The 20,266-nt window shown below is 44.2% G+C and overlaps 1 protein-coding gene across 8 annotated transcripts in view; it reads right to left on the bottom strand.

The window, feature by feature from the left end:
- trrap (transformation/transcription domain-associated protein) overlaps positions 1-20,266 on the bottom strand; it is a 145,672-nt gene that overhangs the window by 80,117 nt on the left and 45,289 nt on the right. For all 8 annotated transcript variants that reach the window (XR_014602266.1, XM_084078675.1, XM_084078678.1 and 5 more), the window contains 10 exons: positions 18,960-19,088; positions 15,256-15,522; positions 14,565-14,771; positions 11,140-11,298; positions 10,270-10,419; positions 9,616-9,726; positions 8,966-9,112; positions 5,535-5,748; positions 4,070-4,198; positions 2,773-2,922 (listed from right to left, as the gene is read on the bottom strand). Coding sequence is in view for 7 of the 8 variants with exons in the window: in XM_084078675.1 (XP_083934801.1) it covers positions 2,773-2,922; positions 4,070-4,198; positions 5,535-5,748; positions 8,966-9,112; positions 9,616-9,726; positions 10,270-10,419; positions 11,140-11,298; positions 14,565-14,771; positions 15,256-15,522; positions 18,960-19,088 (1,663 nt within the window). In the remaining variant the exon portion in view is untranslated. The remainder of the gene's footprint in view (positions 1-2,772; positions 2,923-4,069; positions 4,199-5,534; positions 5,749-8,965; positions 9,113-9,615; positions 9,727-10,269; positions 10,420-11,139; positions 11,299-14,564; positions 14,772-15,255; positions 15,523-18,959; positions 19,089-20,266) is intronic.

The raw sequence follows: 20,266 nt of genomic DNA, 5'->3' as shown, positions 1-20,266 counted from the left end.
GAGGTAAGGCCACGGCCTCACTAAAATCAGTAGGCTTCACCCTGCAATCTGCCTATTCCATTATTAGACAGCCTGGCAAGATAATGCGGTCACTTGTAAGGTTAGTGTTCATCCACAGAGGAGCAAGAGTGTGTTCATTACGTTTCATGGCAATCTGTCCATTTCATTTTTAAATAGCTTGTATGCAAGTGGGCATTTTGGCCATCTGTAGGTTTCATCCTCTGAGGAACATGAGGGTGCACAGAAAATCCCATGGACATCCATCCAGTAGTTTTAGAGATCATGTTGTTTTGGAACCAAAGTGGCGGACGGATGGAAGGACCAACAAGCCTAAAAACCCTCTCATGATCACCTAATCCACTTAGGTAATGAGACGATGGGCAGAGAGTGGGATAAAACACTAAGATTGTCGGACGGACACCGGGATCTTGTTGGTCAGATAGCCTTAGTGGCTATAATTGCAGCTAGTGGAGGGCAAATGTGTGTTTCCTGATACAGTCATTAGGGAGTCATTTAAAGCCCCGATAGTATCTTATAGCCATTACCCCCGGTCAGAGAAGGAAACAAGGACTACATGCTGCCCACTAACTCAATGGCTACAAAATGTCATCATCTGAGAACGGGCTACACAGCGAAACTACTGTAAAAAAAAGAAATCTTTACAACATTGAATAGCAGATGATTTAACCTTGAACATGTAGTAGTTTTCTTTTGGGCATTTTGAAAAAGGGCAAACATTATGAAAGGAGTGCTTTCAATATCAATAAAGATTACCATCCGAAAATGTTTCTAAACAAACTGCATCCAATAAAGCTTTTGGAAGGATGAACCCAGAAGTCAAAACTATAAACTATTAAAATTATAGCCTGATTTATACTTAGTTGTACACTGATGTCATGCACTGAAACTAGCAGATCTACAAGCTCACAACACGGTCCGACGCAACACGTGAACTCGCAGATCGGCTATTTTCAGTGGACGACACAGCACGTAACCAAGTACAAATCAGGCCTCAATCGTTTGACTGGTTTCACTTGGAGTCTTGCTTAAGACTTCAACCTCACTCTTGCGCTAACCATCGAACGGGACCAAGGAAAATCATGGGCAGGTCCTTCTTCACCCAACAGCCTAACCTTTCAAACCCTTTGCAGACCCAAGCCTTTAGCATGGCTGAGTTCTGACAAGCACAAGGCACCTATGTGTGTATCCTGGAGTGGGGGACTGGTCGCACAATGCAGTCCAAAGGGAACAGGAGCCGAGGAACATTCCCGGTGAAACCGGTCTATCTGCGGAGAAGATCTACTCTGACCGCTACAAGCTATTGAGAGTTGCTGCTGTGGGGTCCAATGATACTGGACGACGGGGGCCCCTGGAGCCTTTGTGTGGGGCCAGACAACAGCGATAGGCGGGACAGACACCCGAGTACTACTAGAAAGTCCAGGGAGGGTCAATGTGTGTGTGTCTTATCTTTCTGCTAATGCATGCGCTTTAAGTAAGACTGCAACCACACATAGAACACGTGCATGTGTACACACACACACACACACACACACAGCACCAACTGATCCCAACCCACACACAGTAAGTCGTTTGTTACGTAAGGGTCAGAGGAAGTACGCAGACCACCCTACTTGGTAAATGCAGCCTGTTGTAACTGCAACCTCCCCAGGATAAGGGGAACTGTGACAGCAGTGTGTGTGTACTCATGACTGACGGTGACTGGGTTAGTGTCTAGTGAGGGACTGGGTTAAAAAGGACAGGCCAGGGAGCAGTAATGTGAATCGAGTCCCACTGGAGATAGGGGTAACATATCTACTGGGAGAAATGGGGAATATTGGGGGCAAGCCTTTCTGTGTGAGGGCTGGAGGGCAAAGGGTTCAGGTGGGAGCGTGTTATTAGTGAATGCTCTTTTTGTGTGTGTGCGTGTGTGTGTGTGTGTGTGTGTGTGTGAGTGAGAGTGTGTGCGTTTGTATGCAAGTGTCAGATTACTCCATTTTGTCCTGCATGCATGTGTAGATTTGTATAGAGAAAGTTAAAGTGTTTGAGTAACACCTTATAGTTGTGTGCAGCATCAGTAACAAACAGGGGGAACGAGCAGAAATGCCCGCTCAAATGTTAAATTAATCTCGATGCTTTTTGCTAAACTTATTTAAAGTTTTCTAGTTCGGTTAAATATGTTGTATCAAACAGCACATTTAGGGGCAAGTCTTGACAAAAATAATAATAATGGAATCTCAATTTGTACACCAATGGCTTTATAATAAATGCTAACCAGAATTGTATAATACGTCTCCATTTCCTAGATTGCCTGTTGGGAATGATGCCCGTTGGGCCAGATGCACCTCCACTTATATATTACTTGTTGCACTCGAGTACTTAGTGCAGTACCCATTATCAGACAAACATATATTTTCGGTTCTGGGCCAACTCTGATCCGACCAAATTCCCACTCAGCACAATACACTTGGGGGTTCTCAAACCTCGGCAATACACACTTGTAGATCGGCTATTTTCAAATAAAATCTTGCGGGGAAATTGTAATAAGCAGACCTGGCAACCCTGGTGTGTGTGTGTTTCACAGAAATTCTGTGCATATATAGATAGATGCAGAGGTCATCGTCTGTGCAGAAATGTACTTTTTAAGTTTATTTTTAATGTCTATCAACGTCCTACACACTGTGTGTACCTTTTCATGTCATTTCATGTCTGTTCATATTGGCGACCGATGCTTGTTATGTGAGCTTGCTCTATCCCGTATGTGTGTGTGTGTACCTGTATTGGTCTCCGTGGCCCCGGGGTTGGCCTGCTGTGGGCTCAGGTGCTCCCGGACCATCTTCTGCAGAGAGCGCATGAACACCGAGATGAGGCGGTCGATGTAGCTGGAGTTGTAGCTGCAGGCAGACTTCAGAATCATCAAGGTTCCTGGAGGGGAGGGGGGGGGGGGGGGGGAGGAGAGGAGAGGAGAGATGTAAGGGGGAAAATAAGAAACCCAATGATCCGGGCTTGAACTTAAACCGCCATCGGGCAATGTAATACACATGCACGGCACTGTGCACGCACACCCACACACTCGCATGCTGCGCGACAAGGGCATTTTTGTGTGTGTGTGTGTGTGTGTTTGTGTGAGAAGGACTATAACAGAAGTTGCAGAAGGAGTCAGAAGGCAGGGATAGTTAGATAGGTATGAGTAATGTCCCCCCCTCTGTACCAGCTCCCTGGAGGGGACCAGACAAATGTTAAAATGTCAGCCCCTGTCCAGACGAATGCATCACGCCATTGCTACAGTACAGACACAGACACTCAAATACGTGCACACACACACACACGCGCACGCACACGCGTATACAGTATGTACACTGGTGGCTCTCTGGGACAGTGGGATACCGAAGACATTTTATTGACCACAGCTGCCATTTTGGGAAAGCGTATCAAATAGCGTTACCTTTAGATTGCTCTCCAATACCCATTTATCACCTTGAGGGCCCTTTACTCTGAGAGCTATATTTCCACATTTGGGAGGGAGGTGGAAAACCTAATAAAAAAGTGTCTGTGTCAGTGTAAAATGAGAATTTTACTGTTGCGTTAAAGATAAGCCCTTTCCATAAATACATTTGCGACATCTGGGAGAGCAGAGGTAATGCAGAGGGGAGAGGTGTGGAGGGAGTGTGGCGGCTATTGTCCCCCAGACAGCTTTCACTAACTGTCGGACGGTTGCCTCCGTTTAAGCTGGCCAGATGTCGGCCCAACCAGCCAGTCCATTGGCTCGCATTTTAACGACACACACTCACTGCCTTAATTGCTGAGAGGAACTGAGAGGGGACTCGAAACGTATGAAAAAGAATTAGGGTATGTGTGTGTCTGTGTGTGTGTCAGCAAGCATGCATGAATCTCTACAGTATGTGTGTGTGTGTGTGTGTGTGTGTGTGTGTGTGTGTGTGTGTGTGTGTGTGTGTGTGTGTGTGTGTGTGTGTGTGTGTGTGTGTGTGTGTGTGTGTGTGTGTGTGTGTGTGTGTGTGCGAAAGACATGGAACCACTGAAAAGAGCTGAAGCCAGTTTGAGTGCATCTTACCAAAAAGCTGTGTAGGGTTGGCACTGCTGGTGGCTTTTTCATAATTGGTGAGGCCCTCGTAGATGACTTTGCCCACAGCTGCATACAGACACTCCAGCTCCTCGTACTTAGAGGCCACCGTTGACGTGCCTGAGAGGACAGGAAATCATGTTAGCTTAGTAACAAAAAAAGAAAATAACGACAAGCTTAAAGTATCTCGACAGTGTCTCCCTATGACGCCCATGGCTATAGCAACACTGTTACACAACACAACAATAAGTTTGTTTCAGAGAGGAGAGTATCCAGGATGACAGTAGGGCTGTCAAAAGAATATTCGATATTTGAATATTATTCGAATATTGGGAAAATATGTATATTCAAATATGAAAAGTAATATTTGATTTTTTTTTTATGTTTATTTGACAGGGACAAATTCCAATACAAAAAACTATGTATGAAGTTATAAAAACAAACAAAAGATATGTTTTATTGGATCCGAGCACTCGATACATAGTTTTTTGTACTGTTTCTGTCAAAAAAATATTTAAAAAAAAGAATGTTTGAAAAAATATATATATATACTTTTTTTTATAATAATAATAATAATAACTAGAAAAAGTGCTCCTCGGAGCACAACTCTCCGCCAGAAGACTTGTGTTGGTTCGAAGGTCGCGAAGGTCGCTATCCCTCTTGTATATGTAAGTGTCCTATCCATCCTGTCTGGGTAAGTGTCCTCTTCCGTTCATTCTGTGTAAGTGTCCTATCCCTCCTGTCCTATCCGTCCTGTCTATGTAAGTGTCATATCCCTCCTGTCTATATAAGTGTCCTATCTGTCCTATCTGTCCAATAAGACAGATAGGAACAATTGGACCGCGACTACTTGACTACTTCCGGTTCGAAGGTCTGGGAGTGAGCTAGTGGCCGGATTTTCGGTATTGGAATCTGGCTTATCACAGTGACACATGTATTTATAGGTCGCTATCCCTCTTGTATATGTAAGTGTCCTATCCAACCTGTCTGGGTAAGTGTCCTCTTCCGTTCTGTCTGTGTGAGTGTCCTATCCCTCCTGTCTGTATAAGTGTCCTATGTCATATCCCTCCTGTCTATATAAATGTCCTATCTGTCCTATCTGCCAATTATGTATCAGCCATGCAGCCATTTCATGGTTCCCGTCTTACCTCACTCTGACAGTGGCGGAGACACTGTCAGAGTGATGCCATGTATATATAGGCCCGGTGGCGTCACTAGCCAATCAGATCACAGTATTTCACGTGTCACGTGAGGCTTGACCAATCGGTGTGTCATGTTTAGAAAGTGAAAACGCAGTGATAACAATACTCTCCTGGCGGAGAGTAATAATATTAGAATATATTCGAATATCTGCACATTTTTAAGACCAATATTCGAATATCATTTCTGAGGAAAGTTGACAGCCCTAGATGACAGTATGTATGCCAGTGTGTGTGTTGCTGTCCATAGGACTCACTGGGTTCAGTGGGGAAGATGCTCATGAGTCGAGACAGCAGGGAGTGCACGGCGCGGAGGACCTTGGTGTTGCCACAGGTCATGCAGGCGGCGATGCCTCGCTGCAGGGGCTTGAAGTGGGCCAGGATGGCCGGAGACTGGAGCACCGTCAGCAGGAAACACAGGATCTCCAGACCCGTGCAGATGTTGGAGAAGTTAGCCTGGGCCGGCTGCTCCTGTGGGGGGGGGAGCAAAGAACAAATGAATAGGGTAGCTTATTTTTGACCCATTAACACATTGACTGCCTGAATTATTTTCACTGCCTATTGTTATTCATGCCAGAGATTTTTCAATGAAAAAAAAAGGACTCAGGAGCCGAGATACAAAATTTTAAAGTTTTAAGTTAACAAGGAAGTGGATGAGAGTAAAGATCTTCGAAAATTCATATCTCCTTGGTCTTTGGGTCAAATAAAAAAAAAAAAAAGTCAACATTTTTTTTTTAAATGTTTTACTAAAAACAAGTTAACTCGATCTTGGCAGGCAAGTGATGAAAAGCTAAAAACGAGTTAAGTCGTTCTAGGCAGTCAATGTGTTAAAACCTGGAACGCATCTGTGTCACTTTTAGATTTGAGCTAAAAAGCATTATTTTACACTTTGGCTATTCAAAAATAGAAGATATACAAGCTCATAGCGCGGCACCGAGTGCCGCGCTATGAGCTTGTAGATCTGCTATTTTTGAAAAATCGTGAAAATGTGTGCAAATCTTTGAATATATATTGTTTAAAGTGAACATTTTTAACTCTATTCTTTGCTTCTGGGGGTCCCTGGAACAACATATTTTGAGATAGGGGTCGGCGGCCAAATGCATATCATTTTGGGGGTCCTTGACATGAAAAAGTTTGAGCCCCACTGAATATAGAAACATAAGTATTTTCGGAAAACTGTTTCGGATTTCGAACGGATTTAGAAGACATTTTGCAAAATCGGAACCTCAAGCCTCAATGGGTTAAACCCAGATAAAGTTGATGGATCCAAGATGCACTTTCAGTGCACCTCGTACCGTGATCATGGTGTTCTACTGTTGGCCACTGTGCAGTGTTCTCTGGAGGTGTTTGTGTGTCTCTGTGCCTTGGCTCAAGGGTAGCTAATAGTGACTATATGTCTAAAAGCATGCGTTTCCAAATCCCAGACCACTGTTTCCCTGTGTCACAGGAACCAAGTGAAAACTAAAAACTTTTTTTCCAGAACATACTTCAAAACAACATTGCGTTACCGGTATATGCCAAAAAGAAAAAAAGTCCACAAATCAATATTCCGCACACAAACAAACAAACAGAGAGAGGTACATTTATCACACCAAAAAAGGAACTGAGGCATCTATAATCAGCACTAAACCGAAGATCAATGGCCCAGACATCAGAACCTAATTTTGTCTAAATTGCAATCAAGGCTCACAATAACGGAGGAGGTAGCCGAGTGGATAATCTGGTTCAGATCCGGTTCTCTAATCTGAGTTTAATGAACAAGGTGACTCTAGTGATAAGAACCCTAGTAGGAGTTCCAAGAGGTATTGATCTGACACTGTATTTATTAGCACAATGGTGCCGAGTTCCAGGGGCCATGTAGATAGGGGCACACGTGTGTACGTGTGTGTGTGTGTGTGTGTGTGTGTGTGTGTGTGTGTGTGTGTGTGTGTGTGTGTGTGTGTGTGTGTGTGTGTGTGTGTGTGTGTGTGTGTGTGTGTGTGTGTGTGTGTGTGTGTGTGTGTGTAACACTGTATGCATGTGTGTGTGTGTCTCTCTATTACAGCACTGGGGAGACAACTTCCACCATTTACTCCACCCCCCCCCCGCCTCTTAATCAGTGACACGCTTGCTACAAAGAGATGATAAAAGGAAATCCGATTTTGGAGTGCCGTTAGCATTGGATAAGACTGCTGGCCAGGTACCGCTAGCTCCCAGGGGGCCACAGGGGGGCATGTAAGATATGTTTCTCCATAGAGTCTACTTGTTTGTTAAGACTGTTGTTCCTTGTGGGACATTGTGGCAGCGCGTGTGTGATAAGTGTTGATTTTGACAGCAAATTTTGATTTAGTTTTAGTCATAGTCTTTTGAATAAAATTCCATTTAGTTTTAGTCATATGTAAGTCACCTGAAATGTTAGAGTTTTTGTCTAGTTTTAGTCGACTAAATATCATAAGATTATAGTCGACTAAATCTACAGTTGATTTAGTCGACTAAAACGTATTTTGGCAGTGCCTTGATGGCATCGTAAAGGTTGGTTTTACACTTGGTTGCATGCTGAAAATATACGATCTACAAGCTCACAACGCGTCGCGCTGCAAAGCGTTGTGAGCTTGTAGATCAGCTATTTTCAGAGCGCAACACCCAAACGCAACCAAACATAAAATGACTTGTCTTTTAGTTCTACTGGATCTCTTCTCCACTAGTCCCTCACTAACATTTTAGTCTAGTTTTTATTTGTTGACGAAATTGACAATATATTTAGTCTTAGTTTTAGTCATCATAGCTTTTTATTAAGTTTTTGTCAGTGAAAAAAAAAGGTTGCCGGAAATTTTTCATCATAGTTTTAGTCGACGAAATCAACACTGGCGTGTGAGTGACTGTGCGTAGAGGAAGCAAGGCAGAGGTGATTTGGCAGAAGAAGAAGAGAAGGGGAGGGAGCGGTTGGTCGGCGCAGCGATCCACATACGAGAACATGCTGGTAGAGCGGGCGTGTCACGAGTCGCGCAGCGTACCGATAACCATAAGCCGTGGCTGTAACATGGGAGAAAGGGAGATGAGCTGAGGAGGGTGAAGAGGAGTCTAAGGAGGGAATGGACAGGAGATACTCTGATAAGGAGGTGGAGGAGGAGGGGAGGAGGAAGAGGAGGAAGACAGAGAAGAGGAGTGATACAGGAGGCCCACGGATAAGGAGAGAGGGATGAGGTGGTGGGTGAATGGTGATGGTGAAGGGGGAGGGGGAACAGGCCAGGCTGGAGTAGACTCCTGTTATCTCGCTGCTGTCATTTCTTTGTCATTATGGCGGCTGGCGCCTCAACCCGTGCATTGCTGATAACAGACAAAGGCCGGGAAGCGTCTGGAGCAAACACACACCAAGACACAGCTTAAGCTGCAGCCCCTTCTGCAGTCACTGGGAGAGACGAGCGCCAACCCACACATTAGCCGCCCGCCCCATTGTTTACTGCTCAGAGCCGTGACCATAGCAGCAGTGAATGCTCGGGAGTTCTGCAAAGTTGTTGGCCATTAACAAAACTGTGGCGGGGGCGTATTGCTAGCACAGAGAGAGAGACAGTGGCTCCACACACAGTGGCACAGTTTTATTCATGCATGAAGGATTTTGCCATATTCAAAACCTCAAATAGGGGGAAATTGGTACAAGGTACAAGGAAAGAAAAGCCAGATAAAATGATAAGAGTTGTAAGTAACGTACCACCGTCATGAGGAGCTTGTCGAACCACTGCAGCTTGAGCTCGGCCCGGGGCCACATGTCTGGTCTCAGGGCCGTCTTCATCAGGCCCACACAGCGACGAGACAGCAGCTCACCCGGAGAGCCCGCCACGTTGGTGCTGTCATTCACCTGCACGTACACGCACGCACACACCACACACACAAGAAAGAAGATGTTGATCATAATGAATTGTGCCGTTGCAGTGGTTGTATTCACAGTTGTGTTGGCTCGCATTTCAAAGTGGTGTTTAAAAAAAAAAGGCTAGTGTCTGCTGACCCAAAAAAAGATAAAGTGGGCGGATGAAAAGAGAAGAGAAATGGCTACAGTCTATTTCAGGTCTGGAACCAAGGACATGACTGCCGCTAAAACAGGGGACAGCTGTGTGAGGGGAACACCTAAAGGACTGTGTGAGTGTGTGTGTGTGTGTGTGTGTGTGTGTGTGTGTGTGTGTGTGTGTGTGTGTGTGTGTGTGGACACGTGTAGGACAGCAGGTGTGTCCTACGTGGACCACTGAGAGGTTAGGACAGTGTCCTGCCTAGAAGGCGATATGGATGGCAGAGCTCTACCTGGTTTCATGCGGTGTGTGTGTGTGTGTGTGTGTGTGCGTGTGCGTGTGTGTGTGTGTGTGTTACCTGGCAGGCAATCCTGATGAGGAAGTTGACCACGGTGTCTGTGTGTTGTTTCTCTACAGGCTTAGTAAGGAGGGTCTCTGTGCCTGGAATCGACTGACTCCGACCAAACACCTGCACACACAAATGCATACGCGTACGTATACGCGCATACGTACATTACATTACATTACAGTCATTTAGCAGACGCTTTTATCCAAAGCGACTTACACAAACAAACGTCAACAACAAATGTCATGACATCAGAGCAATCTTACTTTGACATACATACTTAACATATTTTTGATGAAAAGATAAAAAGACATAATGCAAGCATATAAAAGTCCAATCTTTCCCCGTGGTGATGGGGAGGGGTACTTTAAGAGACTGGCAGCTCTATATTCTGATAGTACTCATTGCTATAGAGTGTTTGTTCAGTAAAAGGACTCTCCCATGTCTCTCCAGCTCAGCTTATTAAACAGAAAATGCATTTTCAGTGCAAAGCGACTTACACAAACAAACGTCAACAACAAATGTCATGACATCAGAGCAATCTTACTTTGACATACATACTTAACATATTTTTGATGAAAAGATAAAAAGACATAATGCAAGCATATAAAAGTCCAATCTTTCCCCGTGGTGATGGGGAGGGGTACTTTAAGAGACTGGCATTACCGTGGCAGCAGCTCCAGCAGCAGTGCGGAACCTCTTGACATCTTGTCCGCTGGCAGCGGCGGCCGCATCCATGGAGAGACCTCTCTTCACTCCTCCAGACGCCCCGCTGGTACCCTCACCGCTCGCCCCTGCTTCGGCCTCTGACTCCGGCTACACAGAGAGGGACCCCCACGCCAAAGAGGAGATTGGAAGGAAGGGGCAAGGGAGGTGGAGAGATGTGGATGTGAGAGAAAAAAAATGTGTCACCCTGTTTGTTCATTTATAACATAACTGACAGGCATGTAAGCGGCATCACTTAAATTCGGGGTCATCGAACATGCTCCTATGCAGTGTTGATTTCGTCGACTAAAACTATAACGAAAAAAGTTTGTCGACTACCTTTTTTTCACTGACGAAAACTAAATTAAAACTACGCTATGATGACTAAAACTAAGACAAAATGTATTGACAATTTTGTCAACAAATAAAAACTAGACTAAAATGTTTGGTGAGGAACTATTGGAGAAGAGATCCAGTAGAACTAAAAGACAAGTCATTGTATGTTTGGTTGCGCTCCGGTGTTGCGCTCTGAAAATAGCCGGCTATTTTCAACATGCAACCAAGTGTAAAATCAGTCAAATACATTTTAGTCGACTAAATCAACAGTAGATTTAGTCGACTACAATCTTAAGATATTTAGTCGACTAAAACTAGACAAAAACTATAACATTTCAGATGACTAAAATATGACTAAAAACTAAATGGCGTTTTATTCAAAGGACTATGACTAAAACTAAATAAAAATTTGCTCCTACAGTATGTACTTCTGCGCAGCGTGTGAGTGAGTGTGCGTGTGTCTATGACACATCAGATGTATCTGGTCCTATATACCTGTTGGTCTTTAATCCTCTGCAGTTCCCACTTGATGACGACCTCGGCCAGGTCCACCGCCAGCTTCCTCTGCTCGATGGTGACGCTGGGCGTGAAGCCCAGACGCTGCATGGCGCTGATCATGTGTTGGACCAGGTGATGACGCACTGGGTAGTACACCTTTTGAGATAGACCACAGTAGTAAGATAAATATAAATATTATATTTCGCATAAACCTTGCATCTCCATATTCCAACTAGGTATGTTTTTTTTGTATTAATGCCGCACTCTGTGAGCTATTTTCCCTATTTTGACACATTTTGAAGTCTTTCTTTGGGTCTCATAAACACTGAACCAATGAAAAGTATTAAGAGCTTGTGACTAAATAATAACTACATTGGATCCATTGGAACGCAGGTTATTTTTCAGTGGACATTCTACCCGACAGCAACTATATACACAGTATAAATATATATAAAGAGACAGACAGACACAGATATTCACAATATGTCACACAGAAGTACGCTTCACATTCTACTCCTGAAGTTAGTCAACTCTGACCTCAAAATCAACAACTTTGCATCTGCTATGAGCTCAAGTGCGAGAGTCATTTATGAGTGCCACTGCAAGTTGAACAGAGGCACGCAGCAATCACAGTCAGACGAGACTCGAACACACTCCAAACTCAGTGTTGAGGATGTGATGACACTCATACCCAGAGTGCTCACATTTTCCATCCAGAGTCACACATAAGAGTCACTTGATCTCATCACTAATTCACTCCCTCCCCATCTCTCTCCTGCATGACAACTAGGGATGTCAACAGTTAGCCACAAAATAAGAAATATCAGAATATGCTTAGCGGCGTATTGGTTAAAAAGTTCATAATTCCTCCAGTCCGCCACTCTGACAGAACTCAATTTGAGAATAAAGTACTCTTTATCATTCTCATAGATTAGTCCTCTGGTGTATACTTTTCGTTGGGTTTTAGATTGGTGCTACTGTACATTAGAGGAGCTTCCTGTGGACAGGTGTTGAAAATTAGCAATTGTGCTATATACACGGTAAACAAAACATCTGGTTCGTCCAATGTATTTGTGATGTATTTGTATCAAATAAATAAATCATATCAAATCATATATTGTTGATCGGCTATTTTCAGCGAAGATATATAATGTAGAGTGAAAACTGAAAATATAGAGCTCTGAGGGACTCCGCACAACCATATGGGGTTTAAGTGGTTAAACGTCCTAGTTTGCACTGGTTCCCCTGCGTGGGTCTTAACGTTGCTAGCTGATCAGAGCAAGTGAGAGCGCACAGAGAGCTGCTGGACCAAAAGACTAACGTTCAGCTCTCCGTTTGGGGTCAAACATTTTGTTACATGTTTTGTTGCATACCAAACAGGTCATGAAAAATGAAAATGTTACATAACTTAAAATGCAAGCAACAAGGTGTCTGGATTTCAGCCTTACTAACCGTTACTTAACCAGATAATAATGATGTCAGCTAACCAGTTGCAAAACTAACTAATTCCCATCCCAAACACATGCATCCATCCATTCATGAATGGAGAAAATGCACACACATACACACACACTTTAATACACACACACACACTTTAACACATGCACACAGTTTCTAAAAGACCATGAGATGAGATGTCTATCCGAGTTCTGTCGAAAGTGTCAGGCAATATTACAGCTTTTCACTTTCTGGGTAATTATAGCCGATAGAGCGAGACTTCAAAGCCCCTAATGGACAGAGTGGCTAAGTCCTGTCCATCATACACAAAGACACTCATGCTTGCTCTCACTCACACCCACACACACACACTCATAAAGTCAGACAAACACACTCACAACTCTCTCATATACACGCACGCACGCATACACACACACCCACTCACATAAAATCTCTCATCTGTCGGTCATTACGTGCTCTCCAGTGTAATTATGCTGATGTGATTACATTAGATTAGCCATGGGAACCAGTGAGAGCTGCCTGTCAGGGAGATGTAGACGCGAGCCGAGGAGAACGTCAATCTGCTGTTAGAGGCCGTCATTCAATTGACTGGCAGGGCCAACGACCGAAGCGAGGGGGCAAGAAACTTGATCATTGACGCAGAAGCATGAAGGCCAAAATAGAATGGACGGGATGCCATTTTGATGCCGACACGTGATGCGTGCATCAAGAGCTGTCATTTTTTATTCTATTGATCGCCGGGGCTGACTGATGCCAGTTTGCATGCGTTTTACTCAGGTGACATACGCGGGATATTGTCACTGTCAGCCAGAAACCTTTTATCTCCATACTGTATTTCAATGCATGAGTTTTTGTAAATTAATGCCATATTCATTATACGACAGTGTCACAGTGCACACGCACACACTCACACACAGCCCTAATTGTCACCTATAATGACATGCCCAAACAAGGGACACCAGGTTGAAGTCTGTCTGTGAGTTTTATATATATTTAACCAATGAAAGTACAGTATTAAAGGTAGGGTAAGTGATTTGCTTTTGTTGAAATAAGAGTTAAATAGCTCTATATTCTGATAGTACCATTGCTATAGAGTGTTTGTTCAGTAAAAGGAGTCTCCCATGTCTCTCCAGCTCAGTTTATTAAACAGAAAATGCATTTTCAGTGCTCTCTCCTGATTGGCTTAAACTTTGTCGCCTATTCTGTTTACTAAAGAGCTGGAGAGACCCCTGTGACCAAACAAACGCTCTGTAGCAATGATTACTATCAGAATATAGTACCTTTTTAACAAACAAAAAAAATAAATACCCAAAAATATCACTTACCCTACCTTTAACAAGAGCTTGTGACTAGATAACTAGACTGGATCCATTGGAACACAGGTTATTTTCTATTCTATTCTATTTCCTGAAAAGTATCTGTTTTGGACAGGAATAGATAGACTCTAGCACTGGTGCCTGTAGAGCAGCCTCATGCCAAGTTTCATTGTCACTCGTTGAGTTGTATATGGAGGTACATTGTGTAACATAAGTGGCATCTTGGCTAAGCAAGTCCCCAAATTTAATAACATCTGCTGCAACATTTACAACTTCAAGTGCCTACAATTTTGCATGAGCTAACACCGATACATCTGGGTTGACTCCAGATGGTGGCAACTTTTCTTTTTAACTCTTTTTCTCCCCAATTTAGTAATTAATTATGCCAGTGCAGTGAAAAATATCACCCTCCCCGTCCAGCTTCCCTCCCCCGAACACGGGCCAATTGTGTTCGTATAGACGCCCGACAAAGCCGGACGCACCGCGGTGGATTCGAACCCACAACCTCTACAGTGGTGGGCAGGCACTTTAGCACTGCGCCACTACACTTGAGGCATTTGTGATGTCTGCTTTTTTGGTGTCAAAAAGTCCCCATGGCTATGCATGTGCGTGGGTCTTGTATGTTATTGTTTTCCCACAGTGACTCACCCTGAAGTGCTGCACGATGAGGTGCAGTATGTGGACCAGCTGTGGCACCATGTGGCCCTCCTCCACGATGATCTTGCGGGTCCAGTGGGTCAGCATCTGGTGGCCGTCCTCCATGCGCGCCGGCACGGCCGGGGTCAGGATGGCCATGGCCTGACGCACGATGGCCCGGGCCTCCATGGTGTGAGCCTTCAGCAGACTGTGGAACACCTTTAATAATGGACCAAGAAGACATTTCAGATCATCATGTGCGGTCATGTGAGACCTGCTGTGAGTTCCTGATTGATTTGATTGATATAATAAATGGGTGAGAGAAATGGGCGTAATAACTAAAACTCTGGTTCTGGTAAGCAAGGTCTTTTTCATAGTGAGCATTGTTATCTCTCTGGCTGCCAAGAACGAGTTATCACAAGTTTTTTTTTTTTTTAATTAAAAAATTAAGAAAATTGAAAAATCGCTGGCAGTGGGCAAACGCGGCCAGAAATAAGTCTGGTAGTGAGAGAGTTAAAAAAAAAGTGTTCTATTTGGGGCCGTCTAATTAATTGCATTTAATTGCTTATTACGAGTGTAATACAGAATTAATTTCCTTTAATTAACACCTGCTGTAGGAGAAAGTCTTCAATATGTTGATAGCGAATGGAAACCCATCCAATCAATTAAGAAATGATGAGCCTAATTAGTCATCCTTCCTCACCTGCAGTACGATCTTCTTGTGAATGGCGAACTTGGCGATGATGTGCGCCAGCAGCAGATGCCCGCTGTACTTGCAGGCGGGGTCGACGCAGGCTTTGGGCAGCAGGCAGGGCCAGGCGAACGTCATGAGGCGCCGCAGCTTGCTGTTACGCGACTTGTTGTTGTCGTGGATGTGGTGCGGCGCGTGCTCCACCAGCAGCGTGGAGAACTGAAGCAGGTAGATCCGTAGGGAGTCCAGGAGGTCCGCCTGCTTCTCCGGGTCCAAGACCTAAAAAGGGGGGGAGGCGATGTGAAAGGGGCTGTTAGTCGAGGGCAGGGGTACCCAAAGTGGGAACAATTTTGAAGGATGCTCATTTAAATTTGGCCCACCAGATGTCTAAAAGAAAGATACTTTTTTTTTACAACTTTTATAATTTTACATGAACCGGGGGAGTTCCTGTTCCTGGTTAGGAACAGGAACTCTTCTGAGGTTAGGTTAACAAAAATCTTAATAATAGTGATAAGTGTAGTCTATTTGGAATTTGGAGTGTTTTTGTTTACCATTGGATGCTACTGTTGTAGATGTCAAGCTACAGGGCTGAGAAGACAGTGGCATTTGCGATATGACAATATCATACATTTAATACAAAGCTGACACTGAAAGGCAATTGGTCTTATTTGTAAAGATAACATCATGTTGTTGTACTGAAGGAGCACATGTCCACCATCACTATGAAACTACACATACCAACTGCCTTTTCTAAGTACTGTGGTGAGATGTGAAAAGAAAAGGATAGCAAGCTGCTGGTTATAATTTTCTGTATGCAAGGCACACTCCCTCTGTCTCAAAAGTAAAACAGTGACTTTCGGTGTCTGACAAATGTCTGAAATCAGCTTGTCAAGAAACACAATAACCTAGAAAAGTGTGCTCCTCGGAGAGAAGATCAACAAAAGACACACTTAGGCTCCAATTGAACAACTTCTTTATTGCACCTGTTGCTGTTTTGATGTCTAGAGCTTCCGCTCTTCATCAAACTCTGATGAAGAGAAAGCAAGCTCAGAATGACAACAGCCCAATCATTCCCCCTCTTTATGTGTGATTGAAACCATTCCAAACGCCCATGAGTGTCTGAGTCCTCAGGAGACATAATTAAGAGAGAAGAGAAGAGAAGAGAAGAGAAGAGAAGAGAAGAGAAGAGAAGAGAAGAGAAGAGAAGAGAAGAGAAGAGAAGAGAAGAGAAGAGAAGAGAAGAGAAGAGAAAAGAGAAGAGAAAAACAAGCAGGGAGGGAGGGAGGATGGATGAAAGGAAAGGTTGTGAGGAAATTGGTTTTAACCAGAGCAGAGCAGCAGACATTAGCAGCCATTAGCGCTGGCTGTTAAGTCGGTGATGAGATCCTGTACGGCACAAACAAACACTGTGACCTTTAACATGACCACAAACACTGACATTTACACCGCACAGCACACACTCCCCTCAGCCTGACGAATGAACCTCTGACTACCAGGCAGGGTGGAGGGATGAGGAGACAGAGGAGAGCATGAGAGAGATAGTTAAGAAAGAGAGAGAGAGAGAGGTGGGTGGATGGGGCGGATGGAGTGATAGTTAAGAGAGGGCAGAGAGGGGTTGAGTGCTTGACAAAAAAAACTACGGAAGAGGTGGTTGAGTAAGATGAGAGGAGACGTGGGGTTGAAAGCATAAAGGAGGGAGGAAGATGGAAAGGGGGGAGAGAGAAAGAACAGAGGAGGGGACATGGAAGGGGGTGGGGGAGAGAGAAAGAGAGAGAGAGAGAGAGAGAGAGAGAGAGAGAGAATGAGAATAGGTTGGGGGAGAAGAGGAGGGAGTGTGTGTGGGGGAGAGGGGAGGAGAGTTGAAGAGTGGGATGGAGAGGAGTAAGATGGAATGATGGTGATAAAGTGATACAGTAATGAATGGAGATGTGAACAGGAGAGGAGAAGGGGGGAGAAGGGAGGAGGGGGGGGGGAGGTGGGAGAGACACTGAGTGGGATGTGGTTGATGAAAGGGAGGAGGATGGAGAGATGCTAGACGGATAAGACGTGATGAGAGAGATGAGAGGAGAAAGGGAAGGTCCGGACGCAAGCAGGTAATGAAATCAGAGAGATGGAGAGTGGAGGTAGAGTAATGAAGAAAGGAAGGAGCGAGGAGGGAGAACAGCAAGTAATGGGCATGGAGTGTGTGTGTGTGTGTACATGCGGTGTGAGATAGAAAATACTGTAAACCAGTGTGTCCTTGTGCACGATGCATGCTGTGTGAGTGTAGACGTGTGTGTGTGTGCGTGCGCGGCCGCGTGCGTGCGTGTGTGTGTGTGGGTGTGTGGGTATGTGCGTACATGATGTCTTTGCACGTACACTGTGAGTGAACACCAGTGGTTTTCTTTTTTATTATTTGGGCGCATGTCTAATATCTAGGGCAGGGGTTCCCAAAGTTTTTCGAGACCCAAATGTCCTCTCCCTGGGACCCAAGTTTACAAAAATACATTATGAATTTCCATAAAATCTACATTTATAAATTACTGGTGATGATGGCAGTGATCTATTTGGATATACACTATATCTATGAGAAAATAGCTTTCTTTTTATAACATCAATATTTTATTATTCAGATTTGATAGAAAATATGTTGATCTATTGTCTTTTATAAAGAATAATAATACTTGAGATGCTGTGGAGATGAATCCCTCCATAAAAATGTATGAGTGCTCTATGGCTGTGGGGATGTGCAATGAATGGAATATCATCCATTGGCGGACTAGACTCTAGCCCTTGAATGGCTGATATACCATTCCTTATTCAAATCACAATGTTGACCGTTATGTTCTAGCCGCTAGTGCATTCCTGTCAACATTGTGATTTGAAAATAAGTTACATTTTTCAACTCCAAAGGGGGACAGTGATTTCTTCTTCTTATTATTGTTTATTTCAAAACTCATTGCATTCATAAAACACAGGCTACCCCTGCTTATTTTCCACCACCACAACATAAGTTTGATAAAAAAAAAAAAAAACAGTTGAATATCAATGCTGTTCAGTTCCTTCCTTCAATGAAACAAGAACAAATTACATTTATAAATGTCAATTATGACTGTGGTAACTGACTCGAGCCTGGCACCGTTGGATGCGCCTCCCCCGTCCCGATATGTTCCCACCACTCGGACGCTATCACCGTTTTAAGCAGAAAAGCGTAGATAAAAGCACCGGCCAGTAAAAGTCGCCCATGTCCCCTCTGAGGTGCGCTGTGTTCGGCCGATATACAATGTTTTTGAAGGCCTGCACCCTCCCAAATCTCATGACATCGTTGCCGTTATTATCCTGATCAGTGATATGTGCAACTTCTAACTTTACGGCACATTTTGAAGAAACGCCCCTTTTTTTTCGTCAAGAAACGAACAGGCTAAATGTAAATGGCTAAATGTAGGACTGGTTACCCCGGTCAAAAAGTCCACGTTTGCGACTTATTGCGAATTATTATATATTTTAGTTTTGGCAGGAAAGGTTGAAAATCCAACAGGATCATTATATTGGCAATTGGAGACCCCATAGAACCTGGTTATGTATAAGGAAGTGCCCACAATAGACCATATTCACACGGCGGCCATTTTGCTATTAAGTTAATGAAATGCCACCCCGACACCAGATTGAAAGCGCTTCATATTTCAGACAACATGACTGCCTTTTCCCCCCCTTGTGTGCGTGTGTGTACTGTATACCTTGGTGATGAAGACACTGGTGATGCTCTCAGGGTTGTCTCCCTCAGGGTTGGGGGGTCCGAGTAGCTGCTCCCCCTCCCCCTTCTCGAAGCTGTACAGGAAGGCTGGGTTCAGGATGTGCTGCAGCACCTGGCAACCAGAAAAGACACAACACAGGAATCTTCTCTTAGCCACACCAAACGATAACAACTTAATTACGTGGGAAATAATTAGTTGCAGACAAGCCTGGTGACACTCAAGAATCAGCCAAGATGCTTGACATGATGAGAGACAAGAAGGAGAAACGCTTGATGGACTCAACGGAAAATCTCCATAATACTGTACGTCATTGGGTCTTCAACAGGGGGTCCGCCAAATCTCTGTGTGATATGTTTTTTTTTTTTACCTTAACCAACTTGAACCCTAGCATCCCTTTTCTGAGGAGAACTTAAGCCAAGAAATAGCAGATCTACAAGCTCGGCTATTTTTGGCAAAGAAGTCCTTGGCCTGAAAACAAGCAGGCCCAGCAGGTCTTCATGGCTCCTTCGCAGGTTTAACATTTACAAGGAGAAAATTCTAAATAAGTCTTCAGGGAGGGTGGGGGTCTTAAACCTGTACCACTGGACAAGAAGGCAGAGGGGGGCACTTTACTTTAATTGTTTATATTATCTAAAAAGAAAAGAAAACTCAAATAATTAGTGTTGTATAATTCTCTCAATTAAGATGTAGTAGGGGCCGGAAGAGAAAGGAACCCAGAGGGACACATTAAGGGGACGCTAGCGTCGGGGGCCAGGGAGACATAAGACACTGCTTAATAACACTGTGTTGTAAGGGAAGCTTAGGGGCTTTTGAATGGTAGACAAAGGCCTGATTAACCCAGTGAAGAGCAAGAATAAAAAACCCAGACACAATGCAGCTAACGACACACATTTATTAGAAGAGGGCCGCTATCTCCTAATGAAGCCGCCGCTCAATCCATCATGGGGAGGACGGGGCATCGCTCAGCCAGAAACGAGCTGTGGCGGCATATGTTCAGACTCCTCCATTAGCACATTACTCACCCGCTCTCTGCACGGCGAGTGTGTGCACTTAATACACACACATGCTATGACAGAAACATTCACACACACAAACGGAATGTGCGCACACTAAACAACACGGCTGAAACAGACGCTCACAACAATACACACATGCCGGTGCGTGCGCACGACCCCACATAATAAAGACACAAAGGAAATCTATGAAGCACCAGTCTGTCTTTCAGTCTCATATATTCCTATTAATTCTGAGACTCTCCGATATCAATCACTGTTACATCGTTGTGCATT

This window comes from Gymnoscopelus microlampas (genome assembly GCF_963454915.1).
Source record: "Gymnoscopelus microlampas genome assembly, chromosome: 14".
NCBI classification, from domain to species: Eukaryota; Metazoa; Chordata; class Actinopteri; order Myctophiformes; family Myctophidae; genus Gymnoscopelus; species Gymnoscopelus microlampas.
The sequence above is the reverse complement of the archived record's forward strand: the minus strand, read 5'-3'. Positions and strand labels throughout refer to the sequence as shown.